The 19,589-nt window shown below is 42.2% G+C and overlaps 1 protein-coding gene across 3 annotated transcripts in view; it reads left to right on the plus strand.

Moving 5' to 3' along the window:
- MINPP1 (multiple inositol-polyphosphate phosphatase 1) overlaps positions 1–19,589 on the plus strand; it is a 94,293-nt gene that overhangs the window by 39,807 nt on the left and 34,897 nt on the right. For 2 of the 3 annotated variants that reach the window (XM_021696104.2, XM_021696106.2), the window contains one exon: positions 5,617–7,031. The exons of the other annotated variant lie outside the window; for it this stretch is intronic. In XM_021696104.2, coding sequence (XP_021551779.1) covers positions 5,617–6,013 — 397 coding nt within the window. In that variant the 3' untranslated portion in view covers positions 6,014–7,031. Of the gene's footprint in view, positions 1–5,616; positions 7,032–19,589 lie in introns of those variants that run through there. 3 annotated transcript variants of the gene reach the window in all.

Below are 19,589 nucleotides of genomic sequence, written 5' to 3' on the forward strand. Positions count from 1 at the left end.
TTCTGGACATTTCCGAAAAGCCATAAACCAAACCAATCAAGTGTCTTCTTACCGTATGCCCAATAAAGATTTGTGCACACACATTTATGATTGATTTACATATAGTCCACAAAGGGATCCTGTTTTTCAAGTGTGGATGAAGCAAATTAGTGAATGGGTGTTTTTGTAGTGACTTTAATTGGTAGTTCAGAGATAGCTTAGGTAAGTAAGTTTAGCCTCAGTGTTTTCATCTGTGAACAGGGGATGGTAACATCCAAGTCCTAGGATAAAGTGACCGTAACACTTCCCTGGAGCCACAGTGGGCCGCGTTTGCACTGTAAGACTTCCTGGGCATGCATTTGTCACCCTGCTCAGACCCCTCTTCTTCCGCAGAGTGTGGCAAGTTCCTCCCGGGACAGGAGGGCTTGCTCTCCTGCTCGCCGTCCATGGGTGCCCCTAACACTTACACAAGTGCTAGTCTGCAAGACCCAGGAATAGCTTTTATTTGTTTTTTTGTTTGTTTTTTCTTTCACCTTACCACCCTTCCAAAAACAAAACAAACCAGCATGGTACCTGGCACTTGGCAGGGAATGATTCGACCTTTGGCATCTAAACAAGATAACCAAATGGATCTTTGCTCCTCTTTGTTCTGTTTTGGAGAGTTGGGTGCATCTGTTTTGTGTGAGGCCCTGCTGTGTGAACACGGGCAGTACCAGGCAGCTGCTTCCTCTAAAGTTGTAAGAGCACCTGCTATGTGTGCAAGGCACAGAGGGGAAGCATAGACAGAAATGATCACCAGGGAGACTGTGCTCATTTCTCCTTTGTACTGGGTGTTAGCTCATAAACCTAAAATATTTTTATCTGATTATTGCAGAAAATCCAACCTACAAATACTTGTAAGTTCATTATTTTCTAAGGCACTTTTGGATTTCTAAGCAAATTAGTGAACTGTTTTGGGGAAGGTAACATTAGTTTTCACCCCATAATCTGTAGTTATCCTTGTCTTAAGCTATTATTATTATATTGGGGAATTTAACCAGACCTTTAAGAATATAATTTTTTGTGTTGCCAGCTTCTGTAATAAAGATTGATCTGTATAGGAAGATAGTAGTCCTAGCATTTATTTAAAGATTAGACTTTTTCTTACTATTTGCCTAGAATTCTAAAATTAAAAATTATTTATTGAAGTATTAACATGCAGTGTTATATTAGTTTCAGGTGTACAACATATTAATTCAACAATTTTATACATTACTCAGTGCTCACCATGATAAGTGTAATCACCATCTGTCACCAAACAACATTATTACTATCTTATTGACTATATTCCTAATGCGGTATTTTTTATCTCCATGGCTTATTTATTTTGTAACTGGAAGTTTGTACCTCCTGATCCACTTTATCTGTCACATCTATAATCCCCAGCCACCTCCCCCCTCGCAACTAACTACCAGTTTGTCTCAGTATTCAGGAGTCTGTGTTTTTATCTTTTTTTTTTCTGTTTGTTCATTTGTTTCTTAAATTTCACATATGAGTGAAATCATACAGTATATTTGTCTGATTTATTTCACTTAGCATAATACACTCTAGGTCCATCCCTGTTGCTACAGATGGCCAGATCTCATCCTTTTTTATGGCTGAATAATATTCCATTGTATGTATACATCACATGTACATAACACATCTTTATCCATTCATCTGTCGATGGACACTTGGGCTGCTTCCATATCTTGTCTATGGTAAATAATCCTGTGATAAACGTAAAATAAATTTTTTTAAAATTTAGATATATCAAATGGCAGAAGACATTTATTTTTGCTGATATAGCTCTCTATGTGAATTAATATATAAACTTAATTTCCCATAAAACTACTATTAAGTAATTTTAAAGCATAGTTTTCCTCAACTTTCTTCTCAAAAATAGCTGATTTTAACAATAAAGCAAGTCAAAAGGGAAAATAAAATTTATTGCTTTTTATATATAAACCTAAAGAACCTTCAGGTTTAAAACTTAAATTTGGATCACAACCTAATTAAATTTTCTTCAGTAGCTCGGATGTAATTACTAGAACTTCTCTCATGATTTGTACATAGCCTTGTTGGTTTCTTCCCTTTCCCCCAATGTACATTTTTCTTATATGTGTGTTTGTTGTCTTGTATCTTTTTTTGTCTTTTCTCTCTGTTTGATTGACTGTTGAGTCTAAGTACGTCTGGCTGTCTACACCACTGTCTATCCTGCACTGTTGACACAGTACCACCCGCCCCATGTGGTTTATTCAGCACTTGAAAAGGGGGCTGGTCTGAATGGAGATGTGCTGTAAGTGTGAAGTACACACTACATTTTGAAGACTCGCTAGAAAAAAAACGTAAAGTAGTTCATTAATCATTTTGATGTAACTTGTTGAAACTAGACTATCTCGTATTGTATATTGTCTTACATCCTGTTCCCAGTTTGTTGGAGTTCCTCTGTCAGTTGGGTCTTTCTGTGAGACCACGGGGGTGTTGCTGCTGCCCTTCCTGACCTCTTGCCCATCCTGATGGATCTCGTAGTCGCAGTAATGGAGCATTAGGCTGAGGGTTGTGCCTGGCTTTGGGCTTGCTTCCTCTGGTGGGAGGACTTAAAATGTAAACCAGTACAGTTGACCCTCAAACAACACAAGTTTTAACTGTGGGTTCATTTACATGTGCATTTTTTTTTTAAATAAATTCACAGTACTGTGTATGTATTTCCTCTTTCTTATGATTTTTTTAAATAACATTTTTTTTCTCTTTATTGTAAGAATTCAGTATATAATACATAAAACATACAAAATATGTGTCCATCAACTGTTTATGTTATCAGTAAGGCTTTCAGTCAACAGCAGGCTATCAGTAGTTAAGTTTTGGGGGAGTCAGAATGTTCTACACGGGGGGCGCCTAGCTGGCCTAGTCCATAGACGGTGCGATCAGGGTCATGAGTTCGAGCCCCACATTGGGTGTGGAGCCTACTTTTTATACACAGATTTTTGCCTGCACAGAGGGTTGGCGTCCCTAACCCCCTCATTGTTCAAGGGTCAACTGTATTTTTACATTGCTTACTTTCTTTAATTTGTTATTACTGTTAAATTCCATTATATTTACACTATGACAGTGGTGTTGTTAGCTTTGACTTGCATATACTCAAATGCATAAAGGCAAGGCAAGTAACAAATGAATCCACTCTTGGTTAGACAGTGTGCTGTATGTCCTCTCTGGAGTAACCCTTATTCCTGTTCAGCTGGTTATTGCTTTATGGGAGTATATGTTGTCAGATCTTTCAGGGTCTCAGGAGGAGCGAAAAATCTGGATTTTTAAGAATCTGAAATCACCCTATCTTTGTATACTGACAAATACTGCAAAATTTAAAAATAGTTACGCAGGTCAAACCAAATATAATTGTGTTCTGAATGATACTGCTTTGTAACTTTGGGCCTAAGGGGATGCTTCTAGGAAATAGAGGTTTTATTTATTTATTTATTTTTAAAGATTTTATTTATTTATTTGACAGAGAGAGAGACAGCGAGAGAGGGAACACAAGCAGGGGGAGTGGGAGAGGGAGAAGCAGGCTTCCCGCCGAGCAGGGAGCCCGATGTGGGGCTCGATCCCAGGACCCTGGGGTCACTACCTGAGCTGGAGGCAGACACTTAACGACTGAGCCACCCGGGTGCCCAAAATACAGATTTTAGATACTTTAAATGACTTAATTAAGGGGCGCCTGGGTGGCTCAGTCGGTTAGGCGGCTGCCTTCAGCTCAGGTCATGATCCCAGGGTCCTGGGATCGAGCCCCGCGTTGGGCTCCCTGCTCAGTGAAGACTCTGCTTCTACCTCTCCCTCTGCTTGCCTCTCTGCCTACTTGTGCTCTCTCTCTGTCAAATAAATAAAATCTTTTTTAAAAAAATAATAAATAAATGACCTAATTAAGATATATCAGTTAAGAAGAGGGGTTTACAGTCACCTGTTGATGAATGGCTTTAAAATTTCCCTTTTAGAGAATATTAATCTCAGAATAGTGGATGATTGTATAATAGTATGTTACAGCTTCTGTGTATTTTTTGAGTATGTATTTCTAGTACTCTATATTTTTATTTTTTATAGGGATGTTTTTCTGCTCCCTATTCTTCTGTTTACTTTTCTGTTGCTCATTTTAATGTGAATTTGGTTTCCCTGAATATTTAGAAGAAGCCTCATGTCAGATTGTTTTCTAACCTCATGGACCTCTCTTTCTGGTGTTGTGTGTGTGTGCTGTTCAAAGGTCTGCTGGGTTCCTTTCTGACATTTTCTGACTCTGGTCCCCTCCCCTTACTTTTATGCCAACCTGCTTTTCCCTTGGTCTTTACTGTCCCCGTCCAGCTCAGTGTTGAGCCCGCTCCCAGCAGTTTCTTGTGTCTGTGGCTTCTGTCCTGGAATGGGGCCTTGGAGTGGCTGTTGCGAGAGTTCACAGGGGCTAGATTTCTGCAGCCACAGGAGAGGCCTGTGCTAGTCCTCTTTTGCACTCACCAAATGAATATTAGATCTCTCAGCGTGCTGTGTGGCTTCCCTCTGCGTTCTTCCACGTGGACACCGATACTAATATTCAGGTCTTGAGGCTCTTGGTGATTCACTGAGAAAACTTTTCCGTACAGTTTTTTGTAAATGTTTCCCTCGGGCTTTGGACCTGGTCTCTAGTTCCATCTGTCTTTTGTGGGGACTCTGCTGCAGATTCTGCTGTCCTCCCAGAAAACCCAGCACTAACTTGGTTAGTCTCACGTGTGGGGTGGCAGCAAGAAGTCAGACGGTTACTTGTATTTGAATAGATTTATAAATTATGTTTAAGAACAAAGTCATATTCTTCCTCTTAAAGTTGGGGAAAGACTAAGCAGTCATTTGCTGCTGCTTATTTTAAAAAAGCCTTTACCAAAAAAAAAAAAAAAAAAAAAAAGACATAGAAAACTTGCAATTAAAGAAAGGTGACTTGGCTTGTAGTGTTGAGAGCTGTTGTACTTCCGGCATTGTGTAAACTCTGCTCTCAACCACAAACACAGTAAAATCAGCTAGAATAGGTTGCATCCCTCCCGTTTTGTGGCTCTCTTCCAAATTCAGTGCCCAAGTCAGGTCTCGTAAAACATTGAGGGATTATATGAATTACCTTGGTTCTAACTAGGTTCTAACCAGGAAATTTACTGGTCTTAACCAGGAAATTTACTGAATATTGCTTGTCCTTATTTCCTAGATACAGATAAAATAGCATTTGAAGTTCATTCAAAAGACCTCCCTGGAATAATTGATATTGCCTGTTTGCTCAATTTCATTCATGGAAAAGCAATACAATTTTGAAATACATATCTGCTTCAAGTTCTTTAACCTCCTAGTAAAAACTCTCTTCTCTCTGTGAACTTAAAGAATAGCAAGTGTGCAGTGTTTTAGGTGGATTTGCAATACCACAGTGATCCTGAATTTGGGACTTAACTTTGAGTATAAACAGTTCAGTTCTTTGCCACGGAGAATTTTAGCCATATTGTTGAGTTGCATATATAAAGATTAAAAAAGATAAGAACATTGTACACTGCTGCTCACTACCGTAGATACTATCTTCCGTGACATGGATCTATATACATATTTTTTCTCCATTTGTTTTTTAAGGTCTCAGCCCATTTCCTCTCCAGTCATCCTTCAGTTTGGTCACGCAGAGACCCTTCTTCCACTGCTCTCTCTCATGGGCTACTTCAAAGATAAGGAGCCCCTAACAGCTTACAATTACAAGGAACAATTGCATCGCAAATTCCGAAGTGGCCACATTGTGCCCTATGCCTCGAACCTAATATTCGTGCTTTACCACTGTAAAAATGCTAAGACTCCCAAGGAGGAATTCCGAGTGCAGATGCTGTTGAATGAGAAGGTGTTACCATTGGCTCACTCACAAGAAACTGCCTCCTTGTACGAGGATCTAAAGCACCACTACAAGGACATCCTTCAGAACTGTCATACCAGTGAAGAGTGCCAATTACCAAAGGTGAACAACACGTCTGATGAGCTATGAGTAACTGGAGAACGTTTTTCGTTCATCGGGGAGTGATTCATAGGGAGTGATTACATGCTTGGAATAGGTGGGCAATCCACGGTTACAGAAAGCTTTCACAATACTTGAGTATTTCTGTCTTTTCACAGAAAAATGTTGAATTTCTTTTTGAATCCGGACATGGATGTGTTAAGACACTATTCTTCACTGGAGCAGCTCTCTTAGGAGAAAAAATTCTACTTAAAGAAATAGCTGGTACTGCAAACATTTACAGAAATTAAGATCCTATTTATTTAAGAAGTCTCACACTGAGATAGAATATGATTTCAAAATGATACTTGAAAGTGCTGGACTCACAACGTATGTCATTTGGATGATCATTAACTTGACGGGACTAAGCGTAGGAACTTCCAGTTGTGATGCCTTTCTCCGTCTTTCCCTCAGGTGGCAGTTCTGGTATCGTCGGTCTTCATCAGAAATAGTGTGGGGCCCGGGACTGTTGCTTTGGAAGAAAGCTGACCTCTCTCTAGTTAAGAATTTGAAACAATATTAAGAAACAGAGTGTGATTTTCAAAGGACACCTTCACTGAAGGAAGACAAAAAGTATAATAAAATAGATATTTTTGTTAATAGTATTTATAAAGTATTTGAACACTTTTTCAATAATTCCTTTTAACCTCCTAGTAGATCTTGCAAGGCCTTTCCTAAATTATTATCCTACCTGTTTTACATTTATAACAGTGCAAGGACAAAGAGGACCATTAGCAACAAGGAAGACGGATAGAATCAGAGTTTCTTAAATCCATTGCTTTGCAGTTTTTTTCATTTTATCACTTGGCTTCTATTTTTATATTTTGCTATTATGTGAAATGTATCTTTTGGTTATTGCTTTTCCGTTCTTCTTTTTTTTTTCCCCCTAAGTAAAGACTTTATCCTGATAGCTTAGTTTCACAGGTCTGAACCCATTTCAAAGAGATACTTCTGAGTTTTGTCAAATGCCGTGAAAGTGTTTGCTATAATAATAAACAGAATTCTTGTGACTTTACTCTCAGGTCTTTTCTTCTGTGTTGATACACCATCAGTAATTGATGGTGAAAGGTTGGAACTTCGAGCAGCTTTGACAAAATCAGGCACTACAAGGCAATTTTCTTCTATTAGAAATTTCCTCAAGTAAATTTCCACTTCTTTAAGAAAAATGGAAATACATTTTATTAAAAATCTAAATAAGAAATCTCACAACTACATATTGAAATTATAAAAGATGCATATCTCATCTGTTGATCATTGGTCTTCAAATGAATTGCATCCATAAAATAGGTCATTAGCTGGGACATACTGCTGATGCACCCATACACTGCTGATTGTTCCTGCAACGGGGCTGTTGTTATCTTACTTTTTCTTTTTCTTTTTAATTTGTAAATGGCCGGAGAAGAAGAGAATAATATAACAAGCATTCATGTGCATCATTCTGTTTCATCAGAATAACATTGTAACATGTGACTTAGATCCAAGTAAGAACAGTTGAGGTCTTTTTTGTGTTCTGTGCCTCGAGGTAACCACTGACATAAAATTCAGTATTCACCATTCCATTGCATGCTTGATTCTGGAAACTTAGAGTATTGTGGGGATTTTTAAATTTTCTGTAAAATAACCATTCTTGAATATCTTATTATTCTTGAATGAGTGATTTATTTTAACTGCTGTGTTTTCTTTTCAGGACTTTTCTTGATCCAGATTATTTGTCACAAATTAATATTGTCAGTTCGTCGATACTTGTTGAATACTTTTTATGAACAAACATTAGACTCAGTCTGTAGGTGTATAAAATTGAATGAACCTTGTTCTTTCAAGGGGGTTATCTCAGAAGACCTTAAAACAAATTTACTTGGTGTCTGACACATTGACTGAATAATTTTTGATTCACAAACTTCTCCTAGACTATGAAAGTTTTATAGGAAGTATTTAATTTTATTGTTAAAATAGGACCATATAATCATCTTGATAGTATTTCAGGATGGAGGGCAAGTGTGGTCCATTTTTGCTAATACTACAGAGATTGTGTTATTATTCTGGTGCTATTATTCCCATTTAGGATATGCCTGAAACTGAAGAATTTCATGATAAAAACTAGAGGTCTTCTCTAGGATAGGATATATAAAAAGTTGAACATCAAAAAATCATCTTTGGCTAACAAGAGTTCATTCAGACTAGGTGACCAAATCACTCAGTTAAGCCAAACTTAAATGACTGTTGGTTCTGACATTGTCATCACTTAATAAACAGCCTATCGACATTAGCCATTTTTCTGTCTAATCTACAATTTGATGTGTGCAGTGCATTGTACTCACTTTTTTATAGTCATGTTCTCATTTTGAAGTTTCTGCTCTCCAATACATAATCGTTCACTTGATACTAATTTTGTATATAGTCTTGATCATAATTTTAACACTGAAAGCAAAACTCCACTTGTAAAGAAAAAAGAGCTGGGTTTTTTTTCCAGGCATAATCAACTTTTATATCTTTATTAGATTGCTTTCCTTTTGTAAACCACAGAACTGATGCATGCCCTTAAATACTTGGGAGTCACGTACAACCAAACCAGAACATATTTCTCTTAGATGGGTATTTCAGGTGGTGTTCATTAGTGATCCTTGGAATTCGGACTGTCTTCTGCCAAATGGAAGATGAAAATAAATATTCGCATTACCATACAATTTGCCTATATTTAGCTGTCCTGAACTTACTTCCCAGCATTACTGTATTTTCTCCTGGTAATTGTCTCTCACTCCCTTAGCATTTCCTTCCACTCACCTCAAAGCCGAGTCCCCTCTTAATCACCTTCACATCAATCTGTTAAGCTGTTTTTATTGTGTGTGTGTGTGTAGTTGGTATTTTTGAGGAAATTCCACAAGCACCCCCCCCCCCCCACCATGTCATGTTCTTCTGGTTAAAAGACTTGTAGTTTGAGCTTCCTATCTGGCAACCTGGGAAGAGGTTAACCTTTAGAGCTTTAACAGTTTGGGCCGCCTGGCTGGCTCAGTCCATGGAACGTGTGACTCCTGATCTCGGGATCGTGAGTTCTAGTCCCATGTTGGGCATAGAGTTTACCTAAAAAACAAACACAAAAACAAAAAAAACCTGTCATTACTGAAGTAATACATTTTAAGATAGAAGAATTCTTCATTTTTATTCTAAAACTGGTCTCAATTCAGCAACTTCCATGTACTATGCCCAGATTCTAAGCCATTATTTAGACCTAAGCCATTCATGTACACCCTTTTGTTTGATGAACTGGGAGAACAAATATTTGTTCATTAAAATGATGGCCTCGGGCGCCTGGGTGGCTCAGTTGGTTAAGCGACTGCCTTCGGCTCAGGTCATGATCCTGGAGTCCCGGGATCGAGTCCCGCATCGGGCTCCCTGCTCAGCAGGGAGTCTGCTTCTCCCTGCGACCCTCCCCCCTCTCATGTGCTCTCTCTCTCTCATTCTCTCTCTCAAATAAATAAATAAAATCTTTAAAAAAAATAAATAAATAAAATGATGGCCTTCTAAACTAAATAATACTCCTAGTATAACGAGAAAATGCTGTTAGAATATTGTATATGATTTCTGAAATAGCTAATACGGAAAAATTAAGCTGGGATGAAAATCTGTAGATGATCTCTGCTTTTTTCATTAGAGTTCATCCTGCCAAACTTGGTTCTGATTGTCTTTGGACCAAACATGAACAATATGGGTGCTTTGGGAAACTTTTTCGACAAATACTCTGTAAAACAAAACTCCAGTTTCGATATAAATTATACAACTATATACTGGTGAAATAGGTCTTTGGATACATCCAGATGAGGCAGTTCTATGTCATTGCTCAGAAGCGTTCTTCCTTGGAGATAGGAAGGACACTAGTTTTTGCTCTTCTCCTGAGAGACCAGCATTAGTCTCTTTTCCTTACAATTTCTGTCCTTGCCCTTGCCTTCCTGAGGAGGTGCGAACCCTAGTCTCGGTGTGGGACAAGAGGGTGCTCTTCCCGTCTGCGGCATTTCTCCCTGAAACTTGCTGTCGCTCTTTGTGTTGGGGAGATGAGGAGGAGAGCCCGGTTTTCTAGCTTGACTGTTCTGTAGTCTCCTTAACCCACCCTGAGTTCTGTCCACGGTGGGGAAAAAAGCAATTGGGCTTCACAGCTTTTCTCGCTACTGCCCTGCTGATGACTGAGGAGAGATTGAGCGTTTAGGGGCAGAGGATTGAAGGAATGAATGAGAAACCATCCCCTGCCTTTTCCTTGCTGAGGGAGAACCAGGCCACAAAACTCCCAGGCACGGAGAGGGAACCAGAAGCAGCCGGGATCTTGCAAGAGCGGGCTCGCAGGTCTTCAGGTCTTTGTCATGCAGGAAATGGAGAGAAGCAGCCCTCGCAGCGGAACTCTTTCAGACGGGTGGTGCTGATTTTTGTCTCAGTCACCAGCTGGAGGGAGATTAAGTAGTACTTTCTTTTCAAGTCTAGCTGTTCTCAGTCTCACTCTTGAAAAAATAGAAGCCTAGCCAGACTTCCCTCCAGCCTGTGGGCCCTATATAAGCTTCAGAAAACTGTTTTTTTGTTTGTTTTAACAGGACTAAAAATTCTGGTTATGGCGACGCCTGGGTGGCTCAGTCAGTGAAGCGTCTGCCTTCGGCTCAGGTCATGATCCCAGGGTTCTGGGATCGAGTCCCACGTCGAGCTCCTTCTTCTCCCTCTCCCTCTGCCCCTTCCTTGTGCTCATGCTCTCTCAAATAAATAAAAATAAAATATTTTAAAAATAAAAATAAAAGTCCTGGCTGTTAAGGATGTTACAAGCACCACCGTAGATAAAAAGCCATGCATTTGTTAGTATTTGCCCAAACATGGATTTGTCATGTCTCGTCTTTGGAGAAAAGCCATCTCCTGTTACAAAGTCATAATGTAACAAGATACTTGATAATGTACCTGGTGTTTAACTAGGTTCCCTATAAAATCATGTGTAAAATAGTCATTGCCATTGGGTAAGGGAAATGTCTACGCCTACCGTGTACTATAGAAGGTGTTTGACTGTGGCTCCACCTAATCTCCATTACGGACTGTGAAGTCGGTACTGTGAAACCCATTTTACAGATGAAGAAATGAGGTTGAGAGTGAAAGTGCCTTTTTTTTTTAACACTTCAAGCTCTATTTAGATGTGTTTGTTCTATCAGTGATAAAGTGGAATTTTGACCTAGTTCATATGGGGCACTCTGGGTGTGCAGATTGTCTGAGTAATGCACTCTGATAATAAACTACATAAATCTCTTGACTCTGCTCACCGGTGCAATAAAAATGCTTCCATCCTTTGTCCTTCTCTGTAGCCATGGGCTGTAGCAGCTGAGGTCAAGAAGTTGCATGCTCATCAGGAACAAAAGGGAGGGCGCCTGGGTGGCTCAGATGGTTAAGCGTCTGCCTTCGGCTCAGGTCATGATCCCAGGGTCCTGGGATCGAGTCCCACATCGGGCTCCCGGCTCAGCGGGGAGCCTGCTTCTCCCTCTGACCCTCGCCCCTCTCATGCTGTTTCTCTCTCACTCGCTCTCTAAAAAATAAATAAAATCTTTAAAAAAAAAAAAAAAGGAACGAAAGGGAGACAAAGTGTCATCCAAGTTTTTCACATAACCTTTCCCAAGACAAATCGCTTCCTTCTATCTCCCCAGGCCCAGCTGCCTGCACCACGCACCTGATGTAAAGGCTTTCCGAGTTAACCAGGAGGGGCACGTTAATTGCTTGTGGTATTGACAAACCATCCCTTAGAATTGTATTTGTAGTATTTCAAAGCACAGCACAATTCAGACTGTGCTGGAGATTCTAGATCGTTTCAGCTCCAAGATAATGGGAACAATAGTTATAACGTGTGCTTACTCTCCCTTCCATTCCTTCATTCAGTAAAGCAGCCACTTCTATGGGCTCTTAGAGCCTCACTCCCATAACTCACCCCTTGAGTCCATAAAGCCAGGCTCATTGAGCACACCGCAGTGGCGTCTGACAGATGACCCACCAGATCTCCATGATGATTTCTAAGGGGGGGGGGTGAAAAAGGCAAGAGTTTACTGCGAGTTGAGTATGCTACGCCATATCCATGATCTCTGTCCCACGCCGTCATATAAATGTTCCATTTTGATTCCCATTGCAATGACAATGAGAGTTATAGCAAACACCGCATGACTACCCAGTTTTTTTATGTCCGTAGAGTCCCGCTGCATACTAGGCATTGCTAGAAAGTATTTCCTAATCTGAGGCCCTGAACATAAAAACTTGATCTCCCGGGGATGACCACTTGAAGCGTAGCCTGCAGACCAGCAGTGTTTGGCATTGTCTGAGAGTTTGTGCACTCATGAGTGGGATTTTCCTATACATCTGCTGCTAATTCATTTTCCTGAACCTTGGCTACGGAAGCAGGGGCTGCAGGGGGAGGAGTTGGTCGGACAGGCTGTCCCTTGCCCTTTGTGAGCTGTCCTGACTCAGTTCCAGGCCCCATTTTCGTCTGGACCTTCTCCTTCCTTTACGCTTTACATTCCTGTTCTCCTTGGTATGGATTTTTATTCCCAGGACGTTCTCCTCTAAGCGGGGCCATGTCCTAGAAGGGAGTGTCAACAGGGGAGGTTTGAGGGTGCTGAAGGTAACCCAGCGACAGTCTGGCTGCTGTGGGATATCGGCCCCCTGTGCTTTCAGTGAGTAATCATGGGTGATTCCGGGGTTCCCCCCTTCCATCAGTTGCCCCATGGCTTCCCATAAAGGTGATGCTCATATGGTATGGGCCTTGGGTGGTTTGTCCCACCGTCTCACTTTGGGGAATTCTTGGGGATACTTCACCAACTTGTGTTGTAGATGTTGTCTGTGGGGTGTTTGGTCTTATAATTTTTGCTGCTCTGTGTTTATGGGAGGCGATGGGTTGGGGAAAGTTAAAAAATTATGCCATCATTTGGCATCTTCTCAGATTCTTTCCACGTCTTTTATAGGGTCACCACCATTCCTGTCTCTTCTTTTTTGAAGTACTTGTTCACATACTTTGCCCAAAAGTGGGTTGCTTCCATTTACTGAGATGTGGAAGGAAGGGTTCTTTATGTAATCTGGATACAGATTCTTTATCAGATGAATGTTTTGCAAATATTTTCTTCTGGTCTCTGGCTTCTTTCGATCAACACTATGTTGTGAGGTTTATTGGTGATGTTTCATGAGTTGTGGTTCATTAACTCTCATTGTACTATATTTTAATAGTTCATGAATATACCATAATTTACCCATTCATCTCTTGATAGACATTAGTGTATTTCAAGTTTCTGGCTACTAGCATGGTGCTGTTATTAGTGTTCTTGTGCCTTTGGGGAACATACATATGCATTTCTAAATCTGTATACAATCCATTAGGAGTGGAATTACTAGGTCATAGCGTGTGCATGCATTAGGTTTTGGTACTCACTGCTAAACATTTTTCCAAAGAGGTTGTACCAATTCACACTCCTGACGACAGTATGTGGAAGTGGCATTTGGCTGACATTCTACTTGGTTTTACCTGTCTTTTTTTCTTTAACCATTTTTGTAGTGTGTTATTTCATTGCGGTTTTCATTTGAATTTCTTAGATAATTAATGAAATTGAGCACCCTTCCAAATGGCCATTACACATCTTCTCTCGTGACATGTGTGTTTGAATCTTCCCCCCCTTTTTCTGTTGGATCGTCTGCCCTTTTCTTGTGTTGATCTGTAGGTTCTGATAGCTTTTAGGGTTTTCTCTCTATCTTTGATATTCTGAAGTATAAGTGTGGAATTGTCTTTGTTCTGTATGAGAGGGTAGACCTCAAAGCTCATGTCTTTTCCCAGCTCTGGAAACATCTTGATTTTTCTTTCTTTAAATATTATTTCTCTGCCATTTCCTCCATTCCCGTCTACTGGAACTCCTGTTAGATGTGTGGGGGATCCTTTCCATCTCTTCACCTGTAAATTGATCCCCGAACCTCTTCATTGCTTTCTATATTTTTTTAACCCTTTGTCTCTCTATACTGCTTTTTTATTCATTTATTTTTAGAGAGGGAAAGATGGGGAGGGGCATAGGGAGAGGGAGAAAGAGAATCATAAGCAGGCTCCATGCCCAGCAGAGCTGACGTGGGGCTTGATCTCACGACCCTGAGATCATGACCTGAGCTGAAATCAAGAGTCTGATGCTTAACCAACTGAGCCACCCAGGCACCCCTCTCAATACTGCTTTCTGAGTAATGTTCTTACTACTACAATCTGGTGAGGGGTGAGGTGGTTTTTTTTTTTTTTTTTTTAATTCATGACTACTCTTTAAAAACTTCAGTGATGGGCGCCTGGGTGGCTCAGTTGGTTAAGCGACTGCCTTCGGCTCAGGTCATGATCCTGGAGTCCCGGGATCGAGTCCCGCATCGGGCTCCCTGCTCGGCAGGGAGTCTGCTTCTCCCTCTGACCCTCCCCCTCTCATGCTCTCTCTCTCTCTCTCATTCTCTCTCTCAAATAAATAAATAAAATCTAATAAAAAAATAAAAAATAAAAACTTCAGTGATTACTTAAAAATAATTTCCAATACTTCTAATTGGTTGTTTTTCATATCCACCTGTTTTATTTCTGTGTTTTATCTTTTTTTTGTTCTCTTAAAACTGAAGGTTAATCTTCAGTTTATCTCTTTGGTCATTCTGAACATTTATTTTAAGTCTTTGTCAGCTTGTAGCGTAAAATTAATTTTCATTTCATCCTGAATGAATTCATGTTCACATTGTTGATTTTACTTATTTGTTTTTCTTTTCCTAGCATTGGATTTCTTTTTGGAAATGTGTTTGGCACACTTGTTTGGCATAGAAGTTGTGTGTGTTTATGCCTGCTTTTTCTCCTTCTCTTCTTTCAGTCTTTCTGTCCGCACCTCAAGTTGCTGCAACAGAGATTCCCAGTCCCAAAGCACATCTTATAACAATATTTGGGGGTGTGCTATATCACTGAGCCACTCCTGGTTCTCAGCATTGTCCTCTTGATTCCCAAGGCGCATTGCCCCCTGACACCCTGTTGGCCGCTTCCTCTTAGGCCATGTCTCCTGAGAGTGGATGTGCAGCAGTTTATTTCATCCTTTGAAACCCCAGACCCTGGTTTCAAGCAGTAAATCACTAATCTCTCATCCCATTTGGAACGTTTTTAGTCCCTGTTAAATTTCGGAGGTTGTGGGTCCCATCACCTGTGCTGCGTCCTGGTCGGGAGCAGCAGCCCCTCTCCCTGCTCCATGCTACTCTTCTCTTCCAGTTCATGGGATATGTAGTCTGTGTTTGAGGCCTTCCCGTCTTGTCTTTTTTTAATACTGTATTATTATTTGAGCAGACGAGGTATGTCAAAGTAAGGACCTACTTACTGACCATCTTGACCAGAAATCCAATTACTGTGTATGTTTTTAATATTGGTGGCTACTTTCAAACGTGAGGAAAATTATCGAACTTCTCTGGACCTTGGTTTATTCATCTGTAAAACAAGGCTTTTGGACTGAGGCCCTTAAAGTCCATTCTACTTCTGAATTCTGTAGTTTATGTAACCTATAGCCTGTGATTGTGTCCATGTTCACTTGGACCATTTGTAGTAGGGTGGACTTAGACCCCATGGCTTCTGCCTTCTGGCTGAAGAGTTATTGCTGCCCTGATTCCAAACAGAAGACCGGATAAGGTTCCAAAAGTAGAACCTCTCTGATGCAGAAGTTGATTTTAATGCAAAGAGCCAAGGGCGGCCACCGAGAAAGAAGCTTTTTAGCGTGGTTATTACAATCTCAGAAACCTGGGAACAGTCATCAGGGTGAGCGCCATGTCTGGAGCAGAGGTAGGTGGAAGAGGGGCGATTGGGGAATGGGTGCCTCTTAGGCCGTAAAAACAGTCACAGCTACCACACCATCAAGGAAGTAGGGCCTGGCCAAAAGTACCTGTGGCTGTTCATCTACCGATTAGACAAAGTTTTTAAAAGCCACAAAAACGTGAAACTTTCCAAAAACTGATGACATTTTTTCAGCCAATTCAAGAAATCCAGGCTCTGGTTCTGCCATGCTAGCAGCTAGTTGGTAGAGTAGCTGAAGGCCCAGGTCTGTGGACGGTGGGAAGGCTGTGTTGTGTTTGGGGACAAAACCAAGGCACTAGACTGAAGTTCAGCCCCTGGGGTCTCCTGTGATCTCTGCCACTAAGTAGCAGTGTGACCTGCTACCTTCGCGTCTCACCTGCTTGTCCTCCTCTGGAAAATGAAGAGAGAGACTATGTTAGTGATAGACCAAGCAAGAAAACACGTGTACTGGGAGATCGGGGCACGAGAGGGGGAGGGGTCCTTCTTCCTCTGTGAATTCTGTCCTTTGTTTGTTAAGCACAAAGGGTCCTGGTCAACCAAATTAGTTCAATTTTGAAACCCCGGAAGTAAAAAATATAAGAAGATGTTACTAGAAGTTGGTTTAATTATTAAAGGTGGTGAGGGTAAGTGGGTGGGAATTCCGAGGAATAACTGTAAAGGCTCCTTGGTGTTACCAGTGATCTGGGGTTGACTTGGAAAGGAAGCATCTGGTGGGGCATCTTGTTGTTGTCTCTAGCACTTGGGCCTCTGCTCTGCTCACCACGCCTGAGTGGATTATGACTGCCCTCAGCTAATCAAGCTAAACTCTTCCCACTTGTGATGTAAAGCAAGCACATCATTTCCCAAAGCCAACAAGTACAGGCTTTCTCCAGTCCAGACCAAATGCTAGTTTTCTCCTTTCGGCCAAAGGACAGTCCAGCGACAGGAATGTAGGGTCCATGATTACTCGGGACTGAGGGGGAGCACTGAGGCTTGAGTTACACAAGAAAAGAGGCTTCATGAGAGCAGTCCCCACTGGGGTCAGCAGGACCTCTGCTTTCTGAGCTCAGAACGTGAAACCAGAGGAAACAGCCAAAAACGTTGGTCTCTTGATGCCTTCTGTGACTCGCTAGCTCCGGAAGCTTAAACCTCCCTTCTGCCCGCTCTTGTCCCCTCTCTCACACCCTGTCCCCAGCATAGGTCAGGGTAGAGGGCAAAGCCATTGACAAGGGAAGGAGTTAAGCTCTGAGAGTAGAGTAGTTTGAAGGGCATGGGGTCAAGGGCCTCTTTATCTCTGTAACTAGTTGACTTCTAAACGAGGGGGTGGGGGTGGTGAGGGGGCTTTGGCATCTGGGACAAGTGCCTACCATATCATAGGGACTCAATAAAATACACGTTGAATGAACTGAGCGAGTTAACCTTTTGAGCCAGGTGTGGTGGTTGAGCTGGACTCTTCTGACTTTTCCTCTGCTGGGGCTAATCGAGACGAGGAGTCCTGGGGCTCACGCTCACCCCTGAAAGGAGGAAGCCTGGAGCAGCTGAGGGCTAGGTGAGGGACACATGTTTTTCTGAATGTGTTGCTTCTTCGCTGACTCACACTCCTTTTTCTGGGCTGTTACTGTGGTCGGATCCAGAGAAACCTGGCTTTGGGCTTTGGGAGGGGAAGGGACGCAGGAGGTCCTTTGCTCCGAGGCCACAGGCCTGCCTCTGGCCACGTGGAAGGGATCTTCCGCACGGGCCAGCCCGGCTCACTGCAGTCTACAGGTGGGGGTCAGGCCAAGGTCTTACAACAGCATTTGCCTGGCCTTGTTTTTCGTGCTTTGGTTTCTGTTTCCCTCAAGAACCTAAGGCGGGAAGGGGGCCAAGGAGAAGGAATGGGAAGGAGAGAGGCATTTGAAAGCCCGAGTCCCTGTGTAAATATGACCTACATTGTTCATGAAAATCTGTCTAGAGGGAGCTGTGGTCTGAAGCCGAAACATCATCCACATGCGCACCAGCTTCCTGTTCCACTGATCTCAGGCATGCCGACGGGCAAAGAGAAGATGCAGAGGGACTGAGGGGTTGTGTCTGCACGGTGCTAGCCTGCGACAAAGTCACTCACCCACAATCTCACCCTCACGATAGCCCATGAGGGAGATACCATTATTATTGGTATTTTCAGATGAGGAAAGTGAGCCTCAGAGAGAGGTGCCTTGTCCAAGGTCAGGGAGACAGATCCCAGCAGTGGCCCCGGTGCCCTCACCCATGGTAGGTGCCCCTCCCATCCCCCGTGCACACAGCTGCCAACAGTGTGCCCGCCACGGCCCAGCCTCGCCGATGCACAACAACACACCGTCCACACCGCATGCTTGATGTGTGTGACTCCACCAGGAGACACACTTCCTTGTGACTTACAGTTGTGTCCTGGACGTGGAGTGACAAACCGCACTGCGTCGGTCATTTCCCAGAACGAGAGAATGAATTCGTTGTTTCTCTGTGTGGGTCCTTCATACATTCGTGCTTCCGCCAAAGCAGAGTTGCCGCTTAGGTCTGTTTGTCTTCATAGAAATTACCAGAATCTGAGTTTGTCGGTCATTCCTCAAACACTGACTAGTTTAAATAGCTCCTTTTTGTAGCATCTACGTGTCATTTTGGGAAGGGCATGGGCCCGTAATTATTCTTATCTGGAATATTTCAGCAAAAGAGCTACAGAACTGTGGTTGGACAACTGAAGGCCCGAGGGGGTGGGGGTGTTTCTGTTCTCAGTGAAATAATGCTTTATTGGCACTAACGTGAGGTCACTTCGGGATGACGAGCAGGTCAGCCAAGGGACAAAAAGACCGTATTTCTTTTCAGTAATCTAATTGGGTGCCCTTGGAAATCACTAGGTCTGTGCACAGAGGAGGAAGGACACAGAGAAGCCCTGTATTCACTAGAATTACCATCCACTTTTAGGTGATTAAAAAAAAAAAGTCTCTGGAATATATTCAAGGAAGTACTTCAAGGGATACCATCCTTCTCTGCCAAGCACATGTATCTTTAGCATATAAAATGACTTCGTTTTTCACATAAAATTGACTTTTTTTTTTTTAAGATTTTATTTATTTATTTGACAGAGAGAGAGACAGCGAGAGAGGGAACACAAGCAGGGGGAGTGGGAGAGGGAGAAGCAGGCTTCCCGCCGAGCAGGGAGCCCGACGCGGGGCTCGATCCCAGGACCCTGGGTTCATGACCTGAGCCGAAGGCAGACGCTTAACGACTGAGCCACCCAGTCGCCCCTAAAATTGACTTTTTAAAATGACTGGCTTGGGGGCACCTGGGTGGCTCAGTTGCTAAGCGTCTGCCTTCGGCTCAGGTCATGAACCCAGGGTCCTGGGATCGAGCCCCGCGTCGGGCTCCCTGCTCGGCGGGAAGCCTGCTTCTCCCTCTCCCACTCCCCCTGCTTGTGTTCCCTCTCTCGCTGTCTCTCTCTCTGTCAAATAAATAAATAAAATCTTTAAAAAAAAGAAATGACTGGCTTGAACTTTGCTGAGCTAGAAAGATGAGGCTCAAATTCTCTTCTTCCCCCTCCTTCCCATCCATTATTTATGGATGTTAATTAAGGCTGATTCATTCTTAGATAGTTGTGCAATAACAACTCACATGAGTGTCAAAGGTCACAGTAAAATGGGGCCATGAAAAGAAATGTCATGGGGAGAGTTGTACCCAAGTTCAGTGGTAAGAGATTTTGGCTTCCTTGCCATTGTTTCTAGTGTCGTTCTCTGGTGACACTTTTTAAAGAGAGCCAGGAGA

The sequence above is a fragment of the Neomonachus schauinslandi genome, chromosome 6, assembly GCF_002201575.2.
Source record: "Neomonachus schauinslandi chromosome 6, ASM220157v2, whole genome shotgun sequence".
In the NCBI taxonomy this organism is placed as follows: Eukaryota; Metazoa; Chordata; class Mammalia; order Carnivora; family Phocidae; genus Neomonachus; species Neomonachus schauinslandi.